We start from the raw sequence: 27,785 nt of genomic DNA on the forward strand, positions 1-27,785 counted from the left end.
GCAAAACCTGACGGGGTAGTCACGTTGGAACACGCACCCATTCTGGCAYGTCACCCACTACGTGTGTGTTTTTGCCTCCTTGTGCATTGTAGATAATGAGATTAGAGATTTATGATACTGATGGTAGACATGAGTGGTGTTATCAGGATCTCTTAGATAGCTGGGTGGTCAACTTAAACTTTGTTTTCTCAGCAAATACAAAGTTGGCAGTTGGTTGAAAGCCCAAGAGTGTGTGTGCAAACACGAGTGGTCCTAGTCTGGCTGAATTATACAAAACTTGGGTCCAGGGCTTTGGTGTGGTTTCCATATCGCTCTGATCTTACATTTCATTAGATTAAGTCATTCCTTAGATTTTGTTGGTATATTATCGTACATTGCTGTTCATTTGAAGAAAATCTCAGTCTGTAACAATTCCTCCAGCAACTACAAAGCAATACTGCCACCTTTCTGAAGAGAGGAGGATGGGCTGTGTTATATGTCCCTGCATTTTTTTCAAATGAACCAGTATTGTTTTTAAGACTCATTTCTGGTTTATTTGTAAGCTGGCTTTATTATGGAACCAACAGCAGGATCTCTAAACATGTTTTTCAAATGATTCTTCACCAAAAGTAAACTTTGTGGGTCTTTTCATCCAAAAATTCTTGTGCCTTTCAGTATTTCTAGGGCAGTCAATTTGCGGGGCATTCTTTGGTTCATGACTTATTCCCACAGCTGCGATCCTTCGCTATTGGCTGGTGAAAGACAGGATTCCCATTTGACAAGATTTCTCTGCCTGTTTATTATGTTTGAGTCAGGCCTGCCAAAATCCCAAATGCATAGYTGTGCTTTGCTCTACCCATGACTGCAACCATTGCAGGTAATGAGGGACATGACCACAGCACAATCCTGGTCATCCCAGTCTCTGAGGCAGTGGAGGAAAGCAGCATACAAATAAATGAATAATGCTGCTTTCACTTTGTTCTGGATTTTAGCAACATGGATAACAAAGAAGATAATCTAGTATAAATGGTTGTAGTGGTCAAATCTCTTTTATAAGAAAAGTCTCTAAGTGACAGATACTCTTCTGCTTTCCCTTCTGCACGTGCAGTAGCTGTAAAACCCCAGCAATGATGGCAGGAAGTGCAGTGCTCTGATTTACTGTCCTCCTCCATTCACTTGGCAGAGGGATAAATGGCTCACAGAACCCTTGCCCTGCATCTCTCACTCTTCCTGCATTGCTCAAATGCTGTAACACACTACTGAACAAGAGCAGTTTACACACAGCATTGTGCAGCTTGCACAGAGCATGCAAAGGATAAGCCAGTAGGGATCATGCCATGAAATGCAAAGTTCTGGAGAACTGTGCTTCATGATGTGCCGTTGCTTTGGAAATGATCCTGCACAGGCAGGTGTGAGACTTTGATTGCTCCCCCAGGTTCAGGAAGGATTAGCTGTACTCTGTGACTTATGGTGAGTTTGAATCCCTTTTGAAGGATTCCAGGTCAATGTTACTAAGGGCTGAGGCAGATCTTACTAACTAAACTTCTGCTGCCTCTCCATGATCTGCATATACTTAGAAGTGGAAATAGCTATTCAAGTGTTAATGGATGCTAGAAATACATTACATGTTTGAGGTTTCCCCATCCCAGAACCCCTTTAACCTCTGTGGCACACAGCAGCCAGAAAGTGTGGCAAGAAGGTAACAAATAGAAGATGGTGGCATGTAAGTGTCTCTCCTAGAGTGGTTCGAGGGTCAGTTTTCTAGCCCCTTGCTAGCATCTGGTAGCATCAGCAGCAAGAGAAAGAAAGAGTTTGCATAGGTAAGGCTGATCTGGTAGAGTCGGTGACTTTTTCACACAGTGCCCAATAATCATTCCTCGAGTCCCACAGTATTTTCTCCTGCTCTTCTCTTTCTAGTGGCCTGCAGTGAAGGACCCAGCATAGCTGTGCAGTGTGTAGAGACAGCAGCTACCCCAGTGCAGGGCACCAGGAGCCACTCCAGAGGAGTTAGATCAACACCAACATGTTGCAGGCCTTCAGGTTTCCCCTCCCTTTCCTCGAGGATTTGTGTGTGTGTTTATTTTGTCTATTTTGCCAAAGATAAATATACTGATCTGAGGTCATCCTGACAAATTTTTGCAGGAATGATGATTCTTCAAGCCTGCCATGCTATCCCATGTGCTCCAACTATCAATGGGATTGCTCTAAATCAAATAGGACACCTAGGGGCTGTTCCAGAAACATATTTAACTCTTCCCAGAGATGATTATTTATGTGAAGTGATCTCCTGCTTTGAATACAAACCAATTGCACTCAAGGAGCAGAGAAGCCTTGTCATCAGACAGAGGAAACAAAGCTGGCAAATACAGACTTAACCTTAACTATGACCTTTTCTGCCCAGACAATATGGAGAGAGAGTTTACAAGACCTACATCTGTACTGCATCAGTGGTAGTTCAGAAGTGAGAAGTGAAAATTTAACACTCTAAATATGGCTCTGCATGGTTTGGCAAGGGGTAATATCCAGGCCTAATGGTGGACACATGCATGTGAACTTGCAGAGAAGACTTGTCTGGCTCTATGGAGGAAAGGATTCAAGCCTATGTGTAGGGCTTGAATGAAGCTGGCTGAGTTGGGAGAGAAATTTATTCTGTCTGCCTCTGGTGGAAAGGTGCCACCCATGAAGGAGAGAGTGATTTGGACCAAGTCAGCAAGTCATTAAAAGTTGAAGAGAGCAGGTCTGGGTCAAGTGTTAGACTGGACATGCAGGCATATTGCTGGAACCTTTTTTTTTCATTTTCCTGGTGTCTAAAGAAAATGTGTGTGCATTTTTTTTCCTTTCAGATCATGAATTCACACAGTTTGCAATCAGTGTGTGCAGTTCTAGCCATGGCCTGTACTTAATTGATGACATTGTTTCCTGGTTTTCATGAAGTTTTTTTCAAAACACTGACTTGATGGACATCAGTTTGTGTTTGGCTTTATTTTTCCAGCATCATGAACCTAGGTGTTTTAGCTGACAGATACATGTTTCTCTGTCAGTGGGTAAGCATTATAGCACAGAGTGAAATAAAACTCACTGTGCGCAAGGAAAAGGATGTTTGGCCTTCTCACAGTCCAGTGCTGAAGGGATTACTCCAAAGAAGGTTGGTGACAAYATGTTCTCAGGAATATGGAGACTTCGAGGTTGTAGGTTAAGACAGACAGAGCCTTCAGAGGGATTTCACCAGCTGGTTGCTCTTTAGAGGAGATTTGTGCTCATTCAGTGGTCTGGGCACCCGCCAGTCATGTGGTCCTATGAACCTTCCGAGAGGCCTGCAGGCCCAGACATGGGTTTAGAGACCTCTCTCTCACCAGTGTAGATGAGTTTTTCAGAGCTGTGATGTTTGGCCTCCTGGGTAGCACACAAACTCACAGCACATCTGTTTGGGAGAAGGTAAAACTCTTCTCCCAAAGTGCTGAGCGTCATGTGCAGAGGTAAAGCTGGTGTGGTTCAGCCAATGCTCCAAGGCAGCACTCTGACAGGAGAGGACTGACCACGGCTTTCTGTGACTGTCCAGGCTGCGTGGCTGCTGCCCCATGTTTGCACCAGGGCTGTGACTGGCTGAGTCTCATCTCTGTTTGCATGGGTCCCACACAGGCCAAGTGTCAGAGGATGATCTGTTTGGGCCTGGAGATGTGATGCTACAGAGAAATCACTCAGTGACGACTGGCTATTGGCAGAGCAGATGGGCCTGTAGCTGTGGAGGGGATCAGGGCAGAGCATGGCCAAGGTGCTTTCAGCTCCAGAAAAGCAGGCTCCAAGCTGCTCAGCTGAAATCGTGCTTTATGCTGCTGGTTGTGACACCCAAGAGACTGGCTGGCCAGTTACCTACCTCAGGGGGTCCTGTGACCACATTCATCCAAGCCCACATGTCAGGGAGCTTAATGCCAGCCTGTTGCTTGGTCAGGAGGGAGCATTATCTGATCAGAGCTGCCCTGTCCATTTGAAAGTCCTGCTCCTGATGCAGCTGTGAGAAACAGCTGCAGTTCTGAGAAGGCCACATGCAACATCACTGCACCCTGCAGTTGAGTCAGCCCTGCTCCCGCCTTGCCTGGACATTGGGGCAGCTAAGGGGTCTCAAGTGCATCCTGTCCTGGGCAGCTTCTCTCCTGCTGGCATGTCACCCAGGAAAGCCTGAGACACCATCTGTAAAGAGAATCTCAAAGCAGGTGGCACTGCTGTCTTTCAAGGTAGTCTGTATTCAAAACAGGGCTATTTTCTGCCAGGCAGTGTTCAAACAGGGGCGAGTCACCACATTGCTTTGAAATACCCTGTGACCAAAGTCAAACACGTGTTTCACGTTTGCTCAGCTGTTGTTTGACATGCAACAAAGCTGATCCGGCTGCTGAAAACAGGAGTCCCTCCTCCCCATCACCCCATTCCCAACTTGCTGCCATCTCCTCAGCCCAGGGGCTCTACTGAACTTGCAGAGTAGTCCCCATCCTGTTCACTATTTAGTTACACTTATGCTCTTAATACTCCAGCCCTGGAGCCACTGAAGGGCAGGAATGAACTCTTGGGGTGGTAGGCAGAAGGGACTGTGACTTGACGTTGCTTTTTTCATTCTCAGTGCCAGTTTCAGTTGTTGGTCAAACCACTGATTTACATCATGGTCACACAGTTGGGTCAAACTGGCATAACCTGACACTTCTGCTAGTCCCCTTCCCTGCTCAGCCCAGGAGCACTGCACTGAGGCAGGGAGCAATACAAAGAGGCAGGGAACAGCAGGCAAGTGCCTGACTGACACTTCTGGTAGCAGCAGTGACTTATTTCAGACAAAGATGAGTGCACAGCAATTGCATTGGTTGTGCATACAGTTCCAAACCAGAGCAAAGATGTTGGTGCAGCCCGGAAAGGAAGGAAACCATTATTTACTGGGATCTCAGCTGGAATTACATAAGGGAGCTGGGCAAGGCTGAAACAGTGGAGACTGGCTTAGTGGGTTCCATTCTCATCTGGCAGGTAGAGAAGAGAGTCTGTGAGAGGTAGGACTGAGGCTGGGAAAGAAGTCAAGAAGAAACAATGGACCTGCTGCTCTACCTGGGCAGTTCCTCCTAGCTGTGAGGCTAAACTGAGTGCTGAGGAAGTCTGGCATGGCCTCAAAGTTTCCAAGGAACCTGATTTGGCTGTTACAGAAGTGTTGGTGGGAAGGGACTTCTGGAGGGCTCTGATCCAGTCTCCTTGGAGAAGGACCCTTGCCAACACCAGATCAGGTCAGCTGGGCTTTCCTGAGTCCTGAGACCAGTGAGAATGGCACTTCCCACACCTCTCTGGGTGTCCCACTGCTGTACCATCTTCTGTGTTGTTAAAGCCAGTTCCCAAAGGAGAGGAGGGTGCTATGAGAGCAGAGAGTGCTTTGGTGATGTCCCAGAGTGGGGGATACTCTGATGCAGCCTATAAGAGTCCCAATCCTGATTGGCTGCTGACCATAGGACTCAAAGTGCCCACCTCTGAGTGAGTTCTGGGCACAATTCATCACCCTGTAAAGCAGACATCTAAAATGTGTCAGATGAACAGCATCCTAAAAGCACCTACTTCTCCTTATAATGGGGGGAGGGACTAGGTCAGAAAGAGACGTTAACCCCAACAGCTATGCAGTCAGATGAATCCCTCACCAAGGCATATACAGGACTCAGTCAGCAGCAAGGCTCAAGGGTCTGCTGGCTCAGGCCACAGAGATGAGCTGCCACCTCAGACCGAAGTAGAAGGCCAGGTCTCCCTGCTCCTGGGGTAGGGGGATAACTTGAACATGTCTTTTCCAGTGCATCAAAAAGCCAGGCAAGGCCCAAGCTGTCCTTTTAGTTTCCTACTGCTCTGAGGTCAAATCCTAGGGAGAAGGATGACTCATGACTGCGAGTCATGAGCAGTGCTGAGAGCATGGGCCACCAAAGCCAGCTATGACTGAAGCCAGGAAGACTTCTCTGCATAGTAGACAGTCCCTCTGCAGAGTTTGTTTCTAGAAGCTGTGTCACTAAATGGGGTTTGAGGCTAGCACAGAAGAGAGGGATACCTCTAACAGAAAAAGATTGTAAGCAGAGTCAACCGGAACAACCCTGACATGCCTTGCATCATCTAGAAAGTGATTTCTCATGGGGAGGAGAGGTATAGGACTGAGTAGAGTCTTTGAGAGACATGGCTGTCCCTCAGCTGCGGGCAGCAGAGCCAGCACAGCTCTATACCAAAGGATGACCCATTTGCAGGACTGCTCCCTTGAGCTGGGGTGTTTCTGGCAGAGGGGTTGGACTAGATGATTTCCAGAGGTCCCTTCCAACCTCAGCCATTCTGTGATTCTGCGATTCTGGCCAGTCAAGCTGGTGCAGACAGTAGCAGGGATGCTGTGGGCTGTGGGACCAAGATTTTCTCACGATCAGCACTCCATCATCACCCTTTGTAACGTAAATGTTCCTCTGAAGTTTTAGTAAAGGAGTTTCCTGGAAAATTAAGAATATTCAGGGAAAAAAAATCATTCCTTTACGTGAGGATAACAGCATCCTCGAAGTGAGTCACAGAAAGCATTCAGAGCTCAGGCCTCCAGACATATAGCATGGCAGAGAGGACAAGGAATGCAGCTGGGGTCAGATAGCTTCAACAGATTTCAAGCCCTCTTCACGAAGCAGTTAAAGGGTAGTTGTTTGGATAGTGCCAGGGGCTCTTCCAGCCCTGTTTTTAAGGATTGCTGGTTGTGAGGGAAAGGTGCAAGCTTTGAGTGGTGTCTGCCAAGCTGTGAGCTGCAGAACTGGCTTGAAGGCTGCTGACAGTAGTGATTGTTTTATGTCCTGCAGGGATGATCACTGTTATTAGCTTCTCTGACACTGTCCATAGCTATGCTTCTTCAGACGGTTTATGACAGGATTTGGGAGTTCATAGAGTTGATATTTCGGAATTGAGAGGCACATCCTGTTGCATGATTTCGTGCAGACCTGGCTGAATGATCAGTGACTGAAATCACTGCTCCCATCAAGTTTGGGTCACTGCTGGAAATGGCCAGCATCTGTGCGTGGCTGTCCTGGCATTTTCCATCAGGTTGCCCCGAACAGACAAGGCCTTCTTCCTTGCTCTGGCAAAATCTCCTGTGGCTTCAGAATGGGACAGGAGGTTTATAAGCTCAGCACTGCCAATGATAAATGACACGTCTGGGGAAGTTTCATGGCCTGGACAGAGCAGTCAGGCCATAGCCACTCACCCATAGAAGAGCCTGGCCCTTACCTGAATAAAGATTGTGTCACTGCTGGGTCACAGGTTTTATGCCTGTGAGCATAAAAAACAATTTGGAGACATTTTCTCACCACATAAATCTGTCACAGAAGGGGCCTCTTCCAGATTTTATTCAATGATAATTTTATCAGCAGTGCTTAGCACAGGAGATGAAGCATGGGCCTGCTGCAAGAGGATAGGCCCCTCTGGATTGCACACAGTTTGCTAGAAAGCAGTAGGAGCTGGGACATCTGGGTTGCTGAGTGCTGCTCCTGGCTCTAGGCAGGCAGAGAGGTCTGGCAGTGGAATCTACACGTTTTCAGCACTCTTCACATCAAATCAGTAGCTGAATCTTACAGCCACCACACTGGTATTCTGGATCACCTTCCAAGCTGTGCTTCAAGGGAATTGATAACATCTTCTTTTCCACTAAATGGGCCTACCTGATAGCTGGCTGCAGTCTGAGGCTGGTAAATAATGACTTGTCTACCAGGAAGGGCAGTGAAATACGCAGAAGAAGCATCAAGAAGCAGAGGAAGTAGGTTTGAATGCACGATCATGATTGCTAGCATCCCATTTGCTCACATGGATGTGGTGCATCACTTGGCCTGGCTGTACAGAAGTCTGAGAGTACAATGACACAAAAGAATTTGGCACACCTGGGAGCCATGAAGGGAAGTGATGTAACATCCTCACCTGGGATATTTTACAGCTAATAGGACAGATTGCTGTGTCCTTTGCATGGTGTTCTATGTGACCCTAGAAGTCCTTGCTACCTCTGTCTCTTGTTCAATGATGGGATGTTGTGTGCAAACTGCCTCAGTTTATAGCAGATGCCATAATGCCTGAGACACTGGACCAAGACCTAAGAGAGCTGATACCATTCTTGGGCAAGCTACAGGGCTTCCTGCATTCTTGGAGCATCTCCAGTTCCTTTTGCCCACCTGTTCAATGAAGATAAATCTCCTCCTCAGAGGAAGTGCAAAGCCATACATGGTTCTTCAGATGCTGTGACTGATGACTGAGAAGAACCTACACAGAGAACCTGGTGTCTACCTCACCCTGCATATGATATCTAAAATGAGCTGGTTGCTGTAAACTCCCTCTATAGTCAAGGAGGAAAAATGGGCATTGCTAAAGCATGGATTTTCTAATTTGGATTTGAGGTCCCCTAATGGGGGAAGATTCCTGGGAAAGGGGTGCAGATAACTGGATCTGATGTAGATACCTACAGCACAGGAGTCTAAATCTGTATCTGCAGGCAGAACCAGCACTGACTAGAGGTGGTGCCATAGGGCAACCAAGGAGTACAGGCTTCCCCGGAGGCAAGGTTTGCCAATGACTTCTAGCCATCAGCTTTGCTCTGGCATACCTGGGGAACAGCATGCATGCAGAATTCACCAGGGACTAAAGGCTGCATTTTCCCTTAGAGCAAGAATCTTCTTTGGTGTGCTAAGAAGGGCTAGAATTTGGCAGAAGAACATTGTCCCATGTGAGGCTTTCACTAAATATTTGCTTTGAATGTGAAACATGGTAGCTGTTGGCAGAGATCAGCAAATTACTCACAAGGACAAAAGAGCTGCCCTTCATTGTCTTCTCCCCACAATACCAGCTCACTCAAAGCAGCTGGTGTCTCTCTCCAGGGCTGTGCTGGTAGGCAGGAGAGGTGTGTGCAGTTATAGTGTGACCACTGAAAGATATGTGCCCCTATTGCAAGACAGCAATCACACAGCATCCCACAGCACTGTTTCCCTCAAGAGAAGGGTACAAGCATTGGCCTTAGTGTAGTAGAGCCAGTGGAATGGCACAAGCACTTGTGTAAAAGTTCCTAGTAGCAAGGGCTCAGCAAAAGGGCAGTCATCAAACCTTAGCTGTCCAAAAGCCATGGAGAAGTGGCTTCTTCTATTACTCAAAAATATGCAGTCTCTACAGACTTAAAAACCTCTTGGAAGCCATAATCTCATGTTGGCTTACAGGGTCATGTGATGTCTCTATGAGTGGTAGCTTTAGTGCAATATCAGTGGCAGATGCTTTTTGCTTTATTTTCAGCTTCATCCTTTCTGCTCTTAGCACACATCATTGAACATTTCTTTTGTATTCATGGCAGTCCTGGGTCACCAAGGACAGAGATGGCACCTACCACTTATAATAAGGACCTCAGGAATTTCTGCTTTAGGCACAAGTTTAAAGGTTTCTGGAACATGGGAGCTCTTTATGGAAGACCATCTGCCTTCTACTTTGAAGCTCATGCACATAGTCATGTGTACACGCACCCAAGTACAGAACTGTGTACAAATTTAGATCAGAAGGGGCCTGTGGGAGTCTCTACTCCAATCTCTCATTCAAAGCAGGGCCAGCTTCAAAGCTAGATCAGCTTATGGATGGATTTCCCTCAGCCTCTCCAGGCTCCTGTTCTAGGCCTGCACCACTCATATGGTGAATTTTTTTTCCTTACATCCAATCAGAATTTCTCTTGCTGCAGCTTGCAACCATTGTCTTTTCTTCTACTGCTGTGCACCCTTGAGCAGAGTTGAGCTCTGTATTGCTTGGGGTGACAATATCCAGTTGCAGGAGGTAGTGACGGAAGCTCAAACCCAGCCTCCTTTCCATGTCAGTGCCCTCTGCCCACACACAGACTGAGTAAATTTTTGAGCTGACCCCATGTTCACCTAAGGAAGCTATTACAGGCACCAGGCAGAGATCAGAGTCTATTCCTGCCACTAGTGTACCACCTGCACAAGAAACAGCCCTGCCCTGCTTGTCTGTGCGCAAGAGTGAGGTCTGAGTTGGTGCAGACTACCCAACTTCMCCCTAGCAGTCCTCCTTGGCTTGGAGCAATCTGCTGCACCAAGGCTGGTCCAGAAGCACCATGGGTCTGTAGCAGGTCTCTGTGCCACACAGAGTCACCAGCATGCCATCACTGATAGATGTGTTAGTGCCTCAAATCAAGCCTGCATCTCTTCCTAACACTCTTTCTCTCATAGTTTTACAGCTACGGCTTCAGCAGAGAAGGACCCGTGAACAGCTGGCAGACCAGGGCATTATGCCACGTGAGTATCTTTTTCTGCTTTTTTCACCCAATCCTGGCTCAGAGGGGCTGTGTTCATCTTGGGCACTGTTGGGGCACTGTGTGTGGCACCATCTGCCTGCTCAGACTTTCCCTCAGCTCTGAGCAGATTGTTACTGGGGTAGACTTTGCTTCCTGCCCTGTAGCCATACTGTGATTCCTGGTGCTGTAAAATGGAGCCCAACACCTGCCACACAAGTTATAATGCTGCAGCTTAAGCTGAAGTCAGGAGAGCTGCTCAGCTACAACATCTGAAAATCCAGTTGCATAAATTTCCATCCCTGAGGTCACTGTAGCAGGACAGGCATATCCAACTCCAAGCAGGATACTCAGAAAGCACTTCATGTAGGCAAGCTTCTCATGTAACAGCCAGTTGAGGGGCTTCCAGGATGTGGCAGGATTAGGCCCACAAAAAGGGGAAGAAGTAGAGTGAGCCCATTCCAGGAGGCTGTTGGAAGAAGAAAGCAGTGGATTAACTGCTTTGGCCCCAGAGCTGAGGGGCAGCCCTTGGATCAGTGAGACTGACGCCCAGAGCTGTGCCTGTGCCCAGCCAGGATGCCGCAGAGGCAGAATGGCAGTGTATGCTTGAGGCTAGTGCAGCCCCATCTGGGCCTGCCTGTCTGAGACTGTCAAATGCCTGGAGATGTCTGTGCTTTCACTTCTCTGTCCGCATTCATCAAACCTGCGTTCAAGTCAGAAGGACAAGCTTCAGCCCAGCATTATTATGTAACCATTCAGCCTCTGAAAGCTAAACCCACTGGTATCGTGCTAGAGCTCAAAAAGTAAGCAAATGAAAATGATCCCCTTCTGAACCTGCACTGCCCATCATCATTAAACCAGTAGCACCACTGCAGAAGAGATACTGGGGTCTCAGCCTTGCTCAGTGGATAACCCCATCCTGACCTAGTTCATCCTCCATGTGCATGAGTCTGTGGTTAGCTAGAACACAGGTAGCAGATTATCCTGGTACCTTTCTGTATCATCATGGGTCCCTTAGGGTCACTGCTAAGATCACAGCTTTCCAAAGGCTGTGCCACTTTCATTGCTTATGGCTGCTGGCTAATCTCAAAGACTGTGACACATCTTTTGTTTAACTAGTTAGTGCACAGCAACTCACTAACAGCATGGCTTTAGCGCTGCATGCTGCACCTTGCATGTCCCTTAGTCACCCCTTTCTCATGTAGCTGCCTTCCTAAAGGATTGGGTCAAGGTAGCCAGCAACAGAAGCCTTCTTGGTACAGCATTGCCAGCATCAAGTGTTAAGAAATCTTGAGTGAGATGACAAAAGTCATGTCTGCCAATATGATCACAAGGTTTTAAAAATGATCGATGCTGGGTTTTTTTTTCATTTTTCTTCTTTTCATTTCTTTAAGCATTCAGATTTCATGTTGCCTGCCACCAAAAGGCAAGCATTTTAATCACAGGACTCCAGGACCTGGAACTTTGAGTATTGTGACATTTGTGACAGCATTGCAAACGCTGGCAATACAGTCAGTGGGCAGAAGTATGTTTACTGTCTCCTGAACTGATAAGCCCACTCGATAAAAGTGGGCACAGACAGCATGCAAGACACCCCATTGTATGCATACAGAGTGGTAGGGCCAGTGGAAAGCTTTGCGTACCCAGTGTCGCCCTGCTGGGCTGAACGTATGGGACTGTGCTTTTGCAAGTGATGCCTAACACTCTAAAATTGCTCACACTGCAAACCACATATTAGACCCAATTTATTTGATGACAACTGAAGGGTCTTTTCCTGTTACTTACAGTTTCATTACACTCCCAACTTTTACGCTGACATTTTGCAGTCTGGTTTCTGTCCAAGCAGGCCATTTTGGGAAGCTTAAGCACAAACAGTTCAATCATTGAAAGTAATAAAAGAAAAGGCACTTTTGCCATTATAAAAACAAATGTGCAGAATGTAACTGCTCTCTCACCTCAGGAGGAAGGGTCAAATGTTAGCATTTAATACGTGGGAGTCCCATCCAACTTCCTCATGGTTTGGGCATGTGCAGACATTCTTTATGAAAAACAAGGCTTTGTTTAATCACATCTTCCCATGGCTTGTTCGGTCTGAGCACCAGCGGGTGAGATGGGCCCTAGGAGATGCACATGGACTGGATCTCAGCCCATCTGTTCTGTAGGTGGGTAAGAAATGAATCCTGAGGGTTGTAACCCACAGCGGTTGCAGTGCTTTGAGAATAACCATTCTAGAAAGAGCAGAAGGGGGCATTGCCAGGTTGAGAGCTAGGTGTGGTACCAGACTTGAAGCTTGCACTTGATCCCATGTTTCACATCAGATTTTGCATGAGTATTGTTTTCAATCCATTGGCTACATTTTCAGCTGATACAAACCCAGGACATACAGACTTTCTTTTTGTAACTAATCCATTTTATACAGAGAGCAGAAAGGGAGATGGAGGATCAGAGTAATAGAATAGCACTGGATAAAAGCTTTGAAGGCTTGTAGAAACTTGTAGAAACTAGGGTTGGTGAATATACACAGAACCTGCTGAGTTGTTAAGCACTGTGGCTGTAGCACAATAGGTGTGAAACCCTGGAGTAATTCCTAGGAAGCTGATTGATTTTTGATGTCCAAGAGAATAACCCAGAGAAGTATTGGTGGTACTTGGGCATAGCCCAGTGAGATGAATGCCCTTACATAAGCAAAACCTAGTCTGTGTTTGGTGTGACAAGGAAAGATATAATGCCACTACATACCTTAGCTCTGTATACACTCCCTCGGATATTGTGTAAAGAAAGAGATGGGAGAGCTTCAGATGGCCCCATCACTGGAGAAGGCAGGAAACTGCCTAAAGAAGGATGCTCAGGAGCAAAGGGCAGTAGCATTGCACAAGCCTTCAGGTTCAAAGCTGGACTCTTATCATCAAATATTTTCAGGTAGTAAATTGGGCAACTAGCTGGCAAAACTACTGAATAATAATAATAGTGACAAAGATTCCACAAACAGAGACAGGTGCAGACTGCTAAGCAAGGGCGGCCTCTGGGTCCCTTCAGCCCAGTGACTCTTACGTATGCAGGAGCCTCTGAATGCAAGGGGAGACCCAGGTTTACTGAGAGATGGCCGCACTCCTGATCCACAGGAGTGCAGATGAGATCAGAACCTGGCCCCTTCTTCAGGCTTAGGAAGTGCCTGGCTCATGCAACACTACATTATTGAACATGCGCAGTTTTACTGCTGTAGTGAAACTGGTACAGACCTGGCAAAGACATTTTAAATCAGGAGTATCCCTCTGGGGCCACTTGCAGGAAGGCAGGCTGCAGGGCCAAGTGGGCAAGAAGCCCTCCTGTAGCCCTGTGCAGGGGCCAGCCCTGGACCCCAGCCAGATCCTGCTCCCCTACCAAAATGGAGGGGGAAGCCAGCTTGCAAGATCAAGGATTTCTCAAGGCAAGACTCCCCTTATTGTGATGGGCTGCAGAAATAGCTGCACTTGAAGTGGAGACCCTCTTGCTGTATTGCAGCCACCACCTCATCCTCTGAGAGGCAAAAAAAGCCTAGTCCTAAGATTATCAATATCAAGCACAGCAGCTCCATTCTGTTGCCTCCAGACCCTCAGCCATTTCAAGCTGACGCGTCATCCCCTAGCAAGTTGAATAACTGGTGCTAGTCATGCCTTTATTTGTTTTGCAGACTAATACAAGCTGCAGCATCCACATATTTCCTCCAAAAATCTTGGTAAATGATTAAATTCTGCAACATTTTCCTCATGAATAGCATGATGTTTGACTTGGTCAATGCCCACAGCAAACTCCTAACGTTAGGACTTCACAGTGAATGGGGCTGTAAAAGTAATCTCTCTTTCTTACTTTGTTTTCTCTTGTGCACCATTTTATTTTGCTTCTGATTAAACTAGCTGTCACAAGTCCTCATGGCTGCTCACCGGAGCATGGCACGATAATGCTAGCTTGTCTGCAAGTCCACTCTTCAAATGTTAGAAGCAGGAATGTGCCATCTGTACTTTACTGTGATTCACTGGAGGTTATGGGTGTTGCCTACCAAAAGTCAATTAGATGGCCTCCAAAAATCTCCAGGCTGTCCCCTCTATTCTGTTCTTACTCTTCTGGACTGATGCAGGATTTTGCGTCCTGTGTGAAAAGAATTTCTGTCCTCATTGGATCCCACTCACAAGATGCAAAGAAAATTAAACACTGCCGAAGAGTTGTAGCAGACCATTTTTGTGGGTCAGGACACTTCCCCTTTTCCCCACTCCCAGTGGGAATGGTTAATTCTGCTTGCTTACGTAGCTAGAAAAGGATTTCTGCAGGAACTGAGAAATATTAACCCCTTCACCAAACAAATTTTGCTCCAATTTCCACAGAACGAGCATAAACAAGGAAGTGTGCAAGATTCTCAGAGACTCCAGCACAGACTGCTCCATGGGACTGGTGCTTGCTGGTCCAAGAGCCAGGAATCACTGGCCTTCCCTCAGGAGCCCCTCTTGCTTTCAGGAGATGATGAGAGCGTCGCCTGCTGCCCAGTACATCTCTGGGCAGCTGCCCAGGGAGGCACCACATCACACAGATGCTGCTGGGCAGGGACTGGACAAGTGTCCAATGAGAGAAAACCTGAAGGAGGCAGAGGAATAGTCAGTGATGGGAGAGGGGCAAAAGATCACACCTCCAGAGTCCTGCTTTGAAATACTCTCACTAGAGGCTGTTCCTGCACAGCCCCAAGAGGCAAGATAGGTCTTCTGGGTTTTCCTTGCAGGTGAGGTCCCCTTTTAGCTTGTTGCTTCTCCCAGATCTTTATTTTCTGGGGCTGTGGTGCCTCCCAGCACCACAGCCTGCAGAAAGCACGCCAGGAAAGAGCTGCATCTGCTCTCTGACATGTTCCACTGAGCACTGCACTTCAAAGCCTGCACCATCTCCCTGCCCATGTGCCTTCTGCGCTCCCTGTGCTCTCCATCCCCTCTGTTCTCTTGCCATGGTCTGGCTGAGAGTGTGGGATTTCCCAGAGCTTTCCTGGGTTATTTTTAGTAAATGCAATAAAGAGAGTGGCTAGTTTGTGTTGCTATTTTTATAGCACTCATTAAAATGCTGTTGCTGAATATCCTGGTGGCTGCTTGCTTCTGCTTTTTGCTGACTGCTCCTCTTTCTTTCCTGTTGCAGCACTGAAAAGCCCATCTGCATTCCATGAACAACGAAAAAGTCTGGAGCGAGCCAAGGTAAATCCTGCAACTGTTCTGATGAGGGAACATGTGGGCTCTCTTTGCACAAGTTGTGGAGTCAAAAGCATCTCCCAGCACTGTGTCCTCCTCTGGCATCCTCCACCTAGGCCCTGTGGCCAAGGATGAGAGTCGGGGCCTCTCACTTGCTTCCAGACATGGTGGGGTCAAATCAGGGTTTATATCTACTCAGATGCATCCTTCTCCAAGCAGCAGACATTTAAAGGACAGAGAGGCCATCTGTTCCCCAAGCTATGGGGTGGGGAGTGTATATGCACCTGCTGTGGCTCAGAGGGATGAGCTTTCCATCTGGAGGGGCTGCAGGAAAGGACAGAAATGTCACCTTCATGAACTTTGGGGCTCCATGACACGGCGGAGAAGCCACAAAGGCCCACAGGGTGGAGGAAGTTGCAGAAGCACCTTGGGCATCATCCCCCAGGTTTTACAGGAGCCTGTGGACAGGACATAGCAATAAGGCATTGACAGGCCTTCCAGTAAACCACTAGCTGAAACCACTGTTTTGCTCTCTGAGCTAGGTCCACAGCCTGTTCCTCCCTGTCCTGGCTGCTCTCTGCTCCTGCTCAAGCCTGTGAGGTTAGAGGGCCAGCAGCAAATAGGATGGGAGCCTAAATATTTAGCAAGTGTCCGGGAGGAATGTGGATGCCCTTTGTCAACTGCAGCAAGTCCCCTGGGAATTCATATTTGTCATCTAATGAGAGTCTGCTTTTAGCTCAGCAGCGCAGCTTGGCCATTATGTGTCTCAGGGGCTAAGTGGGCCAGGCTCCCACTGGCCCCATTATCTAACTGTGCTCAGGCTTCCCTAAATATTGCTGAAGGCAGAGATAAGATAAGTAGTCATTTCCAGAACACATCAAAACTGCTTGTGATGTGATCACTTTTTGAGAAATCCTGCTGGTTTTTCAAGCCCTTTCTAGCATCCATCATCCAGCCAGGATCAAGCTGGAGGTATGTCCACACACATCATGGCAAAGGGAACAGTCACACAGGTTCTACTTGAACACAAGATTTTGTTTCATTAATCTGCAAGATGTGCTTGCAAACACATAGAAAAGTTTTTTTTTTTACAAGAAGAAATGACTGTGAAATATGGAAAAATGCTCTTCTGAACTTAAGCACACTCCAAATCACTTGCCCTGAGTCTCCTGCAGTAATAAATGGCTAGCATAAGAAACACAATACAACTCTGAAAAATTAACATGCTTAGAAAATTTCAAGCAATCCAGAGTATCCTTGAAGTGTCATATATTTTACAGTTTAAGTATACATTTGTGTCTCTTGGTCTTTCCTTCAAAGGCTTTCACTGGCTGGTTGCCTGGGGAAAAGGGAAGGATGGACTAGTGTATCTGAAAAATGCCTGAATTTTCAGAGCATGCTAACAAACACACTAACGAGCACAGTGCTTAACAAAAATACACTCCTTTGCAAGGATGCCCTGGTTAGAACTGTGACAGGGAGGGAGCAGCGGCTGTTTCCAGATAATTACTCACTTTCCAGATAATTACTTACTTAGCATTTGTTTTTTAGCTGATACTCCTTCAACTTGGTGTTCTGCAAACAGAAAGCAGATAACAATAACTGCTTTCATGTATTTTGAAAGCCTGCTGCCTCAGCTGATGTTAAAAAAAAAAAAACACACATCTAAGGTCTTTCTCCACCATTTGCACCCCAGTGACACAAATGCAGCTTATAAACAGGAAAGGTCAAAAGGAACTCACATCACAGCAGAAAGTCAGCCTAACACAGTGTGAATACTGGCTTCAATATGCTAATGCCACATCTGTAGGACAGTAATTCAAACCTAAGTCAGGACCTGACCTGCAGGTCAACCATAAATGCATTAGGTGAATTTAACTAATAATTTGAGTTGCAGACACCAGCTAGCTCTGACCTGGCACGAAAACCAGTCAAACCTACACATGGTCCAAGCAAGGGATTGTGTTGGTGAAAATAAACTGGGGAAAAATGGGGGGAAGTGTAGGAATTGCAAAGACTTCAGTAAATAAAATGTCTATTATTTGTTTAAACATGTCACTGGCTATTTAGGAGGTTGGCATCAGGCCAGTGCAGCAGACTTTGAAGTCAATGTCCTGTAATAGATTGCTGGATTGGAGGAGAGAGAACAGGCTGGCTTTCTTGAGGCCGTCTGGCTCAGCAGGGCTTTGGCACTTACTCCTAGTACTCCAGCAAGCATGGCAGGGAGGGACTGCGGGGGCAGTTATTGTGCCTCTGCCCCAAAGCAGAACAGCCCCAACTAGGTCATTCCTGACAGAGGTGACTACCGACGGATTTCCCACCCCTCTCAGCAACCTGCTCCAGTGCTCTCTAACCTGTACTGTTAGCAAGTCTTTCCAGATTCCCAGGGCAGGCTCTACTGCTGCAGTTTAAGCCCATTACTTATTTTCCTATGCACAAGGGCATGCAGAACTGTTTATCTTCCTTCTTGTAGCACTTTTTAAAAGTATTTTGCATCCTGTTTCTSTATAACTTTCTCATCTGTGGACTGATCAATGTCCTCTCACTTCAGTCTCGCCTCACTGATCCCATTTCTTACTCATAGGATTTCTGTTGCTATCCTCCAGACTCTTCCCATGGGTCCTTTCAGATGCAGGATCCAGAATGGGACTTTGCTATTTCTAGGACCCATCTGATATTCTTCTTTGTATCTCCTAGAAAGCTGCTCACTGGTTTAGGGACATGGTTTAGCTCCTGATTACTAGATTCTCCAGAGACTTTTATATTTTTTTTCTATATTTACATAATAATGAATTCTTGCCTAAAGTCACTGTCGAAAGACCAGTGTAGAAACATCTCCAGTGGATTAAGATTCATTCTTCATCTGCTTCAGCACTTAATCAGCTGGCTTAGCTGTGGCTAACCATGACCTGAATGTAGTCCTTTCTGATTGTCCTTTCTGAACTGTATCCAATGTATTTCAGATTATTTCTTCACTTACTTCAAATTGTTTTGCATTCTAATCTGTTTAAATGATTCAGAGCTAATAAGTGTCTTCTATCATCCAAGATGTTAACGAATATACTGAATAGTAGGGGAAATTGCTGTACAATACGATTTGATATATTCCTCTGTTTAGACTGTGAGCCATTCCTAATTCCTTTGGTGACTCTCACCTGTAGTTATATTCCTTCTTTATGTTAGTCTCATCCAGACCAAATTTCTCTGGCTTGCATATGAGAAAGGCATGTGAGATAATGTCAAAACATGCTTAAAGTCAAGCTTCATGACATTCTGTATTCTTATAATAGAAATCTGTCATCTCTCCATAAAAGGAAACTAAGTTGGCGTGACATCATCTGTTCTTGATGAATCCATTTTGGCTGTTATTCACCTCCTTGTTATCTTCAAAATCCATTTATATAGATTGTTTGATTACTCGTTCCAGTACCATCCTGATTGGTTTATAATTTCCTGGTTCCTTTTCTTCCTCTCTTTTAAAGTTAAAAATTATGCTCTTCCTTGTCCAGTTTCCTGGAGACTTACAGATAGTTGCCATTACTCTAGCATTGTGTATCTCAAACTGTTTGGGAACATTGAACTTATCTAAGTATTCTCCAATCTGTTCTCCAAGCCGGTAACTGGAGTTTCTATCCTCTTGTTGCTGAAGTTTCTTTGCTTAGTCATCTGATTGATAAATAGCCACTCATCTTTTTAGTGAAAATGGTTTAAAAAGGCACTAAATACTGTGGCTATCTCAGCAGCATCCATAATTATTTCTTCTGTTTATGGAACACAGAGAGCACTTTCCATTGCCTTCTCCTGACTACAGAAGTTCTTACAAAATCTTTTTTCATGATCCTGTACATGTTGTACTATGGACTATCCAGTTTTGCTCTAGCTGCTTGTGCTATTCTTTTACATCTATCCTTAACAGGTTAACCTTTTTGAACCATGCCCAATTTTTGTACCATTTCTTCTTGCATCTCAACTTAGCAAACAGCTAAAAATTTGTCTAAGTTGTTCTCTAGCTTTACTTCACAAGGGGCTAAGCTTGTATTTGTATCCCTGAGGTCAACTGCCCCCAAGGACCTAAGGTCCTTAGCCCTAATGGAAGGTGTCATTGTACCTCTGTGTGCCTTTCTGTTCCTAAAGTCCTGAGTAAATTGGCATAAAGCTTTAGCAAGTCTTTCCTCACAAGCCCAGCTGCAGTGATTTGCAAAGAGGAATTTCCCAATCCCACAACTGGGGTAAGGAACCGCAGAGCACGGGGGCTGCAGGGACTGTAGGAAATCTAAGACTCCTGATTGGCCCAGGTAGAGTGTGTCTGGGGATCTTGAAAACTTGCTCTGCCTTACATCTCATCCCAGAGCACCAGACTTTCAACAGGAAGCACTTGCTAATGCTACAATGTGGAGCTGCCTCAATGCGGATCTCAAAGGCAACATGGCATGCTAAGCTAGCATCAGATCTACCCCTGCCATTAAAAAGGTATCACCTTTCCCATGAGCTCTCACAATACCTTAGGCATCAAAAGCTCAAGGGAAATTGGGAAGGACACAGCTTATCAGTGGTGACACTGAACTGTCAGCAGCTCCATGCACATCATCCCCTTTCTGAAGAAATTGTGTCCAAGAACCAGCACATGTCTGGGTGAAAAAAATGCCATTTAGAAACTCGCTCAACTCAGAGGTTAATAAATCCTTTAAAAACATGGGATGGCACAGGGGCTGCTGCTCTTCATACCTTACTGCTGCTCCAGTCAGGTAATATTCTCTGCATTTGTGTTTTGCAGACTGAAGATTATCTCAAGCACAAGATCAGAAGCAGGCCTGAGCGATCCGACCTGGTCAATATGCACATTTTACAAGGTAAGACTGCCTGAGCTTCTCCCACATACTCCTTGTGTCTCCTACCTTATGTTTCAAGTTTCTCAAGCCCCAGATGGGTTCCCTTCAGGATTCTCATCATGATTAACTTTGCCCCAGCTGCTCATGATGGGCAGAGTCCAAAGGGACAAATGTCTTTTGGTACTGCGTCCAGACCTGGTCTTCAGGAGGAAGGCACACAGAGATCCCCTGACAGGAGCAGACCCAAGGCCATGTAATCTTTGTCCCATCTCTGGCAGGGACCACTGTAAGATGTTCTAGGGGACAGTGGGATAGAGGACAGCTGTGAAAGAGGACTGTGTTAGGCAGATGTGCAAAGGTCTGATTCTCAATCCTAGGCATTTGTTGTCAAAGATGGTTAGATCCCTGTAGCAGGTGGTTGCAATACCCTCCAAAACTGGGCTTATTTTGCTTTTGCCCTAATTCTTGATATTCTATGTGCCATTTTGTGGTGATGCATTCAATGACCCAAGCGTGGCCATGTGGAAATGGTCAGCTCTGCTATCAGTCCGTGAGCCACAGCAGCTCTGCTCTCCCAGCCTGGTGCCCCCTCCCCGCCAGAGAATCAGTACTGCTCTGCTCCATACCATCACAGACAGCAGAACACTGCTGGTGTCTCTTGTTATCACCAGAGATAACGAGCTCCTGAGAGATGGAGGAGGATGTTTTGCGTCCCTTCTGGAGTTCTGTGAGTCCCCTGGAAGAAGCAGATTTCTCTCTGGTGTCTGTAAATGCTGGCCCCGGCTCTCAATATGGATGAAGTCCACATTTCCTTTTCCTCTGGAGTGCAGGAGGGCTGAGCTGGGGGCCTGTTGCCTGCCTTATCCCTTGGCTCACTATCACTAAAATAAGCCAGCATCATTTTCCATTTAACAGATGGAAAGTGTTTTTCCCTGAGATTAAATAATAGAAGCAATATAGACTGGAGTTGAGGCCCAGGGACTGTACAACAGATGTGGAGGCAGCTGTGGTCACTGGCCTTTGACATGGCCAGTGACACACACCTGAAGAAGAAGTGGTGGTGCATAGACTACCCAGATGCACATTGCTGCAGAGCCTTTAGCAGGCTGTCTGTGCTGCCCACACACTCTTCTTGGCCTGGCCGCTGCTCACACATCTCTGTATTGTGCTCCATCTCACATGGAGGTATGCCCTGGAGTAGCATAGACCTCAGTATCCATCTGGTTCATAACAGGAGCTGGACATAACTAAAACTGGCCAGCTGAGACATTTTTTCATCATCTAAATGTCTTTCTCATCATCTGAATGTCTTCCAGACAAACCTTCTGTCACTGTTCACGCTGAGAAGCTCACGTGGGTTCACTGTCCCATAGAGTCTGAGGCCAGGAGGGACTCTAGATCAGCCAACCTTACCTCCTGCAGAGCATTTGTTCCTGGTATCAATCCCAGCAGCTTGTGTCTGCCTACAGTATCTTTTCCAGAAGGGTGTCCAGTCTTTGAAGACAGCACAGCCGAGATGCAGACCTCCTTACTTTAGATCCCCAAGAGTAGGGATCTGGTCTAGTCTAGGATCCTGATCCACCACTACACAGGGAGGTGTCACCTGAGGAGTCACACACCTTTGACTGGGAAATCACCACTTTCTGTAGTAACTGGACACACTTCTGTCACCACTGAATAACTGGCATTTCTCATTTGCGTTTGTCTGGCTGCAGCTTCCAGATCTAGCTGCCTTTGTTATGCTTTTCTCCACTACCTCATTTTTCTCCCAAGGGTCCTGGAACACTGTAATCACTCTGCTTCCTAAATGTTCCACTCCTGAAGACTGAGCTTTTTGTCTTTCACTGAATTTACTCAAGTTGTCAAACACTATTAATGGTTCTTTTCTCCAACTGTTTGGTTCCCCAGAAGTAGGCATCCATTTGTACGAGCCCACTAGGCCAATGGTCTCCTGGCAGGAAGGAGCTGAAATCCCTTTCAGCTCTCCTGTTAGTCACAGCTTGTTAATGAAATTTCCATTGAAGATCATTACTGGGCCTTGGGAAGGATGCTCTAGCTGCAGACTGAGTTTGCAAGGCTAGGCTAGAAAACTTACTTAGGAATGGAGAAGCTTGACCTAAGGCTCAGAGGAGGGCCCATATCCTAAACCCCACCTGCCTCATCCAGTCCAGTGTCCTGCCTCTCAGTCTCAGAACATCTCCTGCTGTACACTGAGCTATGCTTGGTTTTTGGCTATAATCCAGAAAGGCTGTTCTAAAGGGGAAGCACATTCTCTCCAAGAACTGTGTTTACAGATGCCCCCGGTCCTGAACTGATGCTTTCCATTTGGCCTTCTAGACTCCGCTGCAGAGGGGTCCATTCAATCTACTCAAATGAAGCTGAAAAGAGCCCGACTGGCAGATGATCTCAATGAAAAGATTGCCCTCAGGCCAGGTCCTTTGGAGCTGGTGGAGAAGAATATTATTCCTGTCGACTCAGCTGTGAAAGAGGCCATAAAAGGTAGTGGAAGTAAATGTGTGTTTTGTGCTGTGAGAGTGTACAGCACGGGGCACAGGCTGGCAAAGTTATGAGAACGTACAGCAGAGACTGCAGGAAGTGGCCAACGTAGAGTTAAGAGCGGCAGTTGCATGTTACTTAAATTGTATTATTTTCACAGTAAGCAGCCCACTCCAGCAAAGTCTGTGTTATCTTATCCGGGCCTATGAAAAGAGAGCTCTCATCTTCTCAGAGCAACGACCATGGACACATGCACAATTTTGCAGCCACATCTCAGAGAGAATGCCTCCTTTCTTATGCCCCTTCCCTCCCCAAGATTTTGAGCACATAAACAGTATTGCTGGAGAAAGGACATTCCCTCCAGTATCTCACATGGGAGAAGGCTTGGATGCCTACATGTGGTTGTCGGGCAGGCCCAGATTCTTCTGCTTGTGCCCTGCCAATCATTTGGTTTGCTTAGCTTAGTTTTCTCTATCAACTATCTGCCAGCTTATGGAGGGAGGCAGAATCTCCTGCAGTTATTTCCTCCATGCTGCTGCAGGGAGGGCAGTGCAGGAGCTGACACAAAGCAAAAAGGTGACTCAGATCCCCCCAGGGCCCAGTGCTGAGATAGGGAGATCCAAAAGCAGAGAGAGGAGTAAAAAAGCCAGTAGGATTTTACAGTGTTAGTCCAGCAACCCACATTTTTGAAGCCTGGGCCCACCTCAGCATGTCCAAATCAGCTCTTGGGACTCAAGTCAGGCACTGAGAACTGCTCTGCTCCGTGGGAGCTCCTCACTCAGTTGCTCCTGGTTCCTAACTTCACTGAATTATTTCCATCAGCATAATTAGGCACTGAGTGTCTATTTTGGGACTCAGAACAAGCTGAGGACAGTGGCAGGGCTCTGGAACAGGAGGCGCTCTTTGAACTATTGGAGTGATGCAGAAAATGGGAATTGAAACAGGAAGCACTTTGACTTGCATTTCATCTCAGACATGAGTGTATATGACATGAAATATTCCAGGCTCAGATACCCCTCTTTCTTGTCCCACAATTGTTCCTGCTCTTCGTTTTCCTGCTGTGAAGTGCACGCAGAGTACATACAGCGGTTTCTTTAGTCTGGTTCTTGAGCCACTCTGTGCTGTTTTGCAGCTCTTGCCTTTGAAGGTGAAATGTTGCAGGACTCTGCCTGAAGAGGAATTTTTAAGGAGAGTTCAAGCAAAATCTCCTCAGCCACTTATTGAAGGAGAGAAGAGTGAAAAAAACATTAAAAAATCCCCCCTTTATAAACATTTGAGGCAGTTTGAGCAAGACTTTATCCACTGCAGCTGAGGCTTGGAGGCTGGGCAAGTGTGTTTGAAGTTTGAACAGAGTTTCTGTCCAGCTGCCTTGTCAGGAGCTTGTGATAAATAGAGATTTACAGGACAAAATTGTTAAAAACAAAGTCAGGCTTAAAAAGATTTGGTCAACTTTGAAATTTCTCTCTTTCACAATGGCCTTCTAATACATTGCTAGGGAAAAATGTGTCCTATAAGCCAGTTTCATCCCATTTGGGGTGAAACTATTGGGGTGCAGCTGTTTTGTACTGTTGGATGCCACGAGGAGTGCACCTGCACCAGGAACACAATCTCAGACCTCAGGTTTCTGCAGTAGACAGTCTCAAGCTGAAGGATCCTTGAGCTGATTTTCTGAGTGAGACGTGCTTTGTGGCACTCACGGCTTGGGGCGGCGAGTTGAACGCGGAGAAGAGATGAGCACTGGCACTTCTGAACTTTAAGCCTTTTGTTTTTGCAATACCAGAAAGATGACAGGGTATAAAATCATTTTACTTTAACTTTGGAATCTCAACTGTTTATACAGTGGAAAGTTCAGTTGACGTGTTCCTCTAATCACCTCCGGCAGGGTGAGCAGAAAGTGCCAGACCCCAACCGAAAGCCCTAACGTCCCAGTGACAGGAGGCCGCCAGTGCCCTGCATAGCTGAGCAGTGATATAAGAACCCTTTTTACCAGGTCCTTGTCATCACTTTGTCCAAGATGCTTGAGAGGACAATACCCAGTGCATTAGAAACAGCCCCGAGCAAACACTATTCTGCCTAAGATTACAGCAGAGACATGGGATCATGAAACAATATGGTCAGCCCCAGGCTGGGCAAGAGCAGGACAGATAAGGCCAGCATTCCCCACTCCACACAGGCCCTTGGTATCAAAAAGCAGGATGCAGCACATTCCTGACGTGCTCTGAGCTGCCACTGTGTCCTGAAGGTCCCTTGGGCAAGGATGCTTTGGTGTGTCTTCTCTCTCATCACATTCCTCTTAAATGCCAGTTGACTGGGCCTGGACTATCATGGTGGCAGAGTTAGGACTCAACACAGCTCCTCCAGAGATGAGGCATACAGAGCTGAAGTGCCAGAGGCTGAGAATTGGCACTGTGCTTCCTGAAGCTCCTCTGTGCTGGATAACACCCTCTTCCGCCCTTGGGAGCTTCACAGACCCACAAGTCCTCCTTGTCTTGATCCTAGACTCTCTAGGATCTCTTCACAACACAACCCTGTGACAGGCGAGCTTGCCATCCATAGGGGTCTAGCTGAAGGTGGCTGGATAGCAGCTCACAGAGTGGGCATGGGGAGGGGAGCCAGGGCTCCCTGCTTCCTCATGGTGCCACCCTGGCACCACGAGCCAGAGCAAACAGAGATAACCTTTATCTCTCAGATAGCAGCAGAGGTCAGAGCATAAGGGTGCGTGTCAGTGAAAAGGTGCACATTGCTAGGCCAGCAGCACAAATGGGTGGAAGCTTGTCCCCCGGCCCTTCCTATTTCCCCATTTGTCACCTCACTATCAGAGTGCGAAGTTGCCTGACAAACGCCAGATGTGAGCATGAAGAGATTATGAGCACAGCCACACTGCTCCTTCCTCCACCCCCACCTGCAGCCCTCCCAAAGCTCACATGAGCTTTTCTTTTTCAGCACTTTATTTATCAGTACAAGCCTGGGGTCAAGAGCTCTTGCCATCTGACTAGGAGATACTGTGCTGGGAGCCTTGCAGAGGGGTGAAGCAATGCCTGGGGCAGGCCTTACTGGCAGTTAGGAAGTGATGGTAGTGATTTGAAACATTTCATGGGGGTGAAGCTTGTTGACAGACACAGGACCTGGAAGCCTCTGTTTAGCTGCAGCCAGGTCCACCCAGGCGTTGTCTCCTCTGCCATGAAAGGATGGGTCACTCTCCACACGGATTTCAAACTCAGTTCTTCTGCTAAGGACAAGGTCCCATGAGTGGTGGGGTTTGTGACTGGGTTGCTCAGCTGATGGAAGGATCCATTCTACTGCCACTCTCTCTATTTCTGTCCCACAGGACAGGACAGCAGAGCTGCTCCTGTACCACTCTGATGTGTCTGAGATGTCTGAGAAATGTCTCCTACCCCTGATAGGCCAAGCGCCTCAGATCCCTCTTTTCTCTGTTTCCTGAGTTAAATGGTGCAGAGCAAGGGCCAGAGGTGATGCCTCCTCCTCTCTCCCACTGGCTTTGCTCATTCAGCCATGGGGCATGCCATATGATGTTCCTCCCCTGTCACACCCTGCTGGTGCCATCCCCTATGCATGGTCTGGCTTGGGCTGAGGCATTTGAACCCTCTGAGCGCCAAGCCCTCATCCCGCAGCAAGATACAGAAAAGCTGGATAGATAAGAAACAGAACTGGTCCTCAAGGCCTAGCCCACAGGGTGGACTGTGGTTTCCCTGTGATCTGAGCACTCTCCATGCTGCCTTCTGACCACCTCGGCCCTCTTGCTGGGGACAGACCAACTCCCAAGGGGCTCGTTCCTGACAGTGAGCCCCAACGCCCCTTCAGCTGGGGTAGCTGAGCCCTGCAGGCGGGAGGAAGGCACAGGCAGACACTCTTGTGCCCCTGGGGAATGCCGGCAGACAGGTACAGCTGGGGATGTGTCTGATGGGTCTCCATCACCTTTGTCTTGCCTGTTAGGTACCCAGGTGAACTTTTCTAAGTCATCCGATGCATTTGCATTCGAGGAGGACAGCAGCAATGACGGCCTGTCCCCGGAGCAGGCCAGGAGTGAGGACTCCCAGGGCTCCACAGAATCATCAGCAGGCACCAAACCTTCAGAGCCAGCTTCCTCTGCCACCTCGGGAACACCCCAGGTAAGTGAAGCCAGCCTGCCAAGGCATGGCGGGTCTCAGGTGGCTTGGGGAAGCCCATTCCTCCTGTTCTGTGGAGCGACGGCATGCAAGGACACAGAGACAGGAGTCCCCAGACAAGCAAACTCACCTCTGAGCCCTGTTGGGGCCTCAGTACCCCCCAACTCCAGGGCAGCCCAGTCCCCGACCTCCCTGGGACATGTGCTTCACTTGGGGGCTGGGGGGGCTCTTCAAGTCCTGGAGGCTGGGGGGAGATGTGCTTTCTCCCCCTCCTCTACCACCCAGACAGGTTTACGTCCTCAGAAAGGGAGAGCAGGGCCTGAAAGGCATGGAGGCGAACAGAGACTGAACGGTGCGGTAGCCACCCTTGGCATCAGGGCCACGCTGCAGCGCACTCGTAACCAGCGGCCCCTCTGCTGGCCCCTCCGTCCAGCTGGCAGACGCCTACCCAAGTTCTGCAGAATTTTGACCTATTTCCTGAGCGGCTGCGGCTGTGACTGCACCCTGCAGGGCCTAGCCGTGCCTTCAGCTGAGGGCCTAGGACAGGGTCTGCTGCAAGCGGCTTTGGCCGCGGCGTTCCCTGTCAGTAACTGCTTCCGCTGTCCCCCACTGTAAGTCCCCAGCGCTCCAGGACGCAAATACTTTTACGACCCTCCGCGCTTGGCACCAGTTACTCAGCCGTCTATGAACGCTTATTTTGACACGGCTCGGTGCCCACCCCAGCGCAGGGAGCGCTCGCAGCCTCCCAATATCGGCTTTCTGCTTTCGAGAACGCAGCGGAGCACGCAGCCCCCAACGGGGCGCGAGGCACGGCCCGGCGCGGGGGGCAGGCGGGCGGCGGGGAGGGGAGACCAGGCCCAGGGCGCCGCTCCCC

The 27,785-nt window shown here is 47.6% G+C and overlaps 1 protein-coding gene across 4 annotated transcripts in view; it reads left to right on the forward strand.

Moving 5' to 3' along the window:
- Window positions 1-27,785, forward strand: part of MYOCD (myocardin) — a 279,089-nt gene that overhangs the window by 238,159 nt on the left and 13,145 nt on the right. For 3 of the 4 annotated variants that reach the window (XR_003255188.1, XM_026075763.1, XM_026075764.1), the window contains 5 exons: window positions 10,200-10,265; window positions 15,410-15,465; window positions 20,234-20,309; window positions 22,626-22,787; window positions 26,739-26,914. Coding sequence is in view for 3 of the 4 variants with exons in the window: in XM_026075763.1 (XP_025931548.1) it covers window positions 10,200-10,265; window positions 15,410-15,465; window positions 20,234-20,309; window positions 22,626-22,787; window positions 26,739-26,914 (536 nt within the window). In the remaining variant the exon portion in view is untranslated. The remainder of the gene's footprint in view (window positions 1-10,199; window positions 10,266-15,409; window positions 15,466-20,233; window positions 20,310-22,625; window positions 22,788-26,738; window positions 26,915-27,785) is intronic. The other variant, XM_026075765.1, reaches the window with a different exon arrangement.

The sequence above is a fragment of the Apteryx rowi genome, unplaced genomic scaffold, assembly GCF_003343035.1.
Source record: "Apteryx rowi isolate R43461 unplaced genomic scaffold, aptRow1 scaffold_41, whole genome shotgun sequence".
In the NCBI taxonomy this organism is placed as follows: Eukaryota; Metazoa; Chordata; class Aves; order Apterygiformes; family Apterygidae; genus Apteryx; species Apteryx rowi.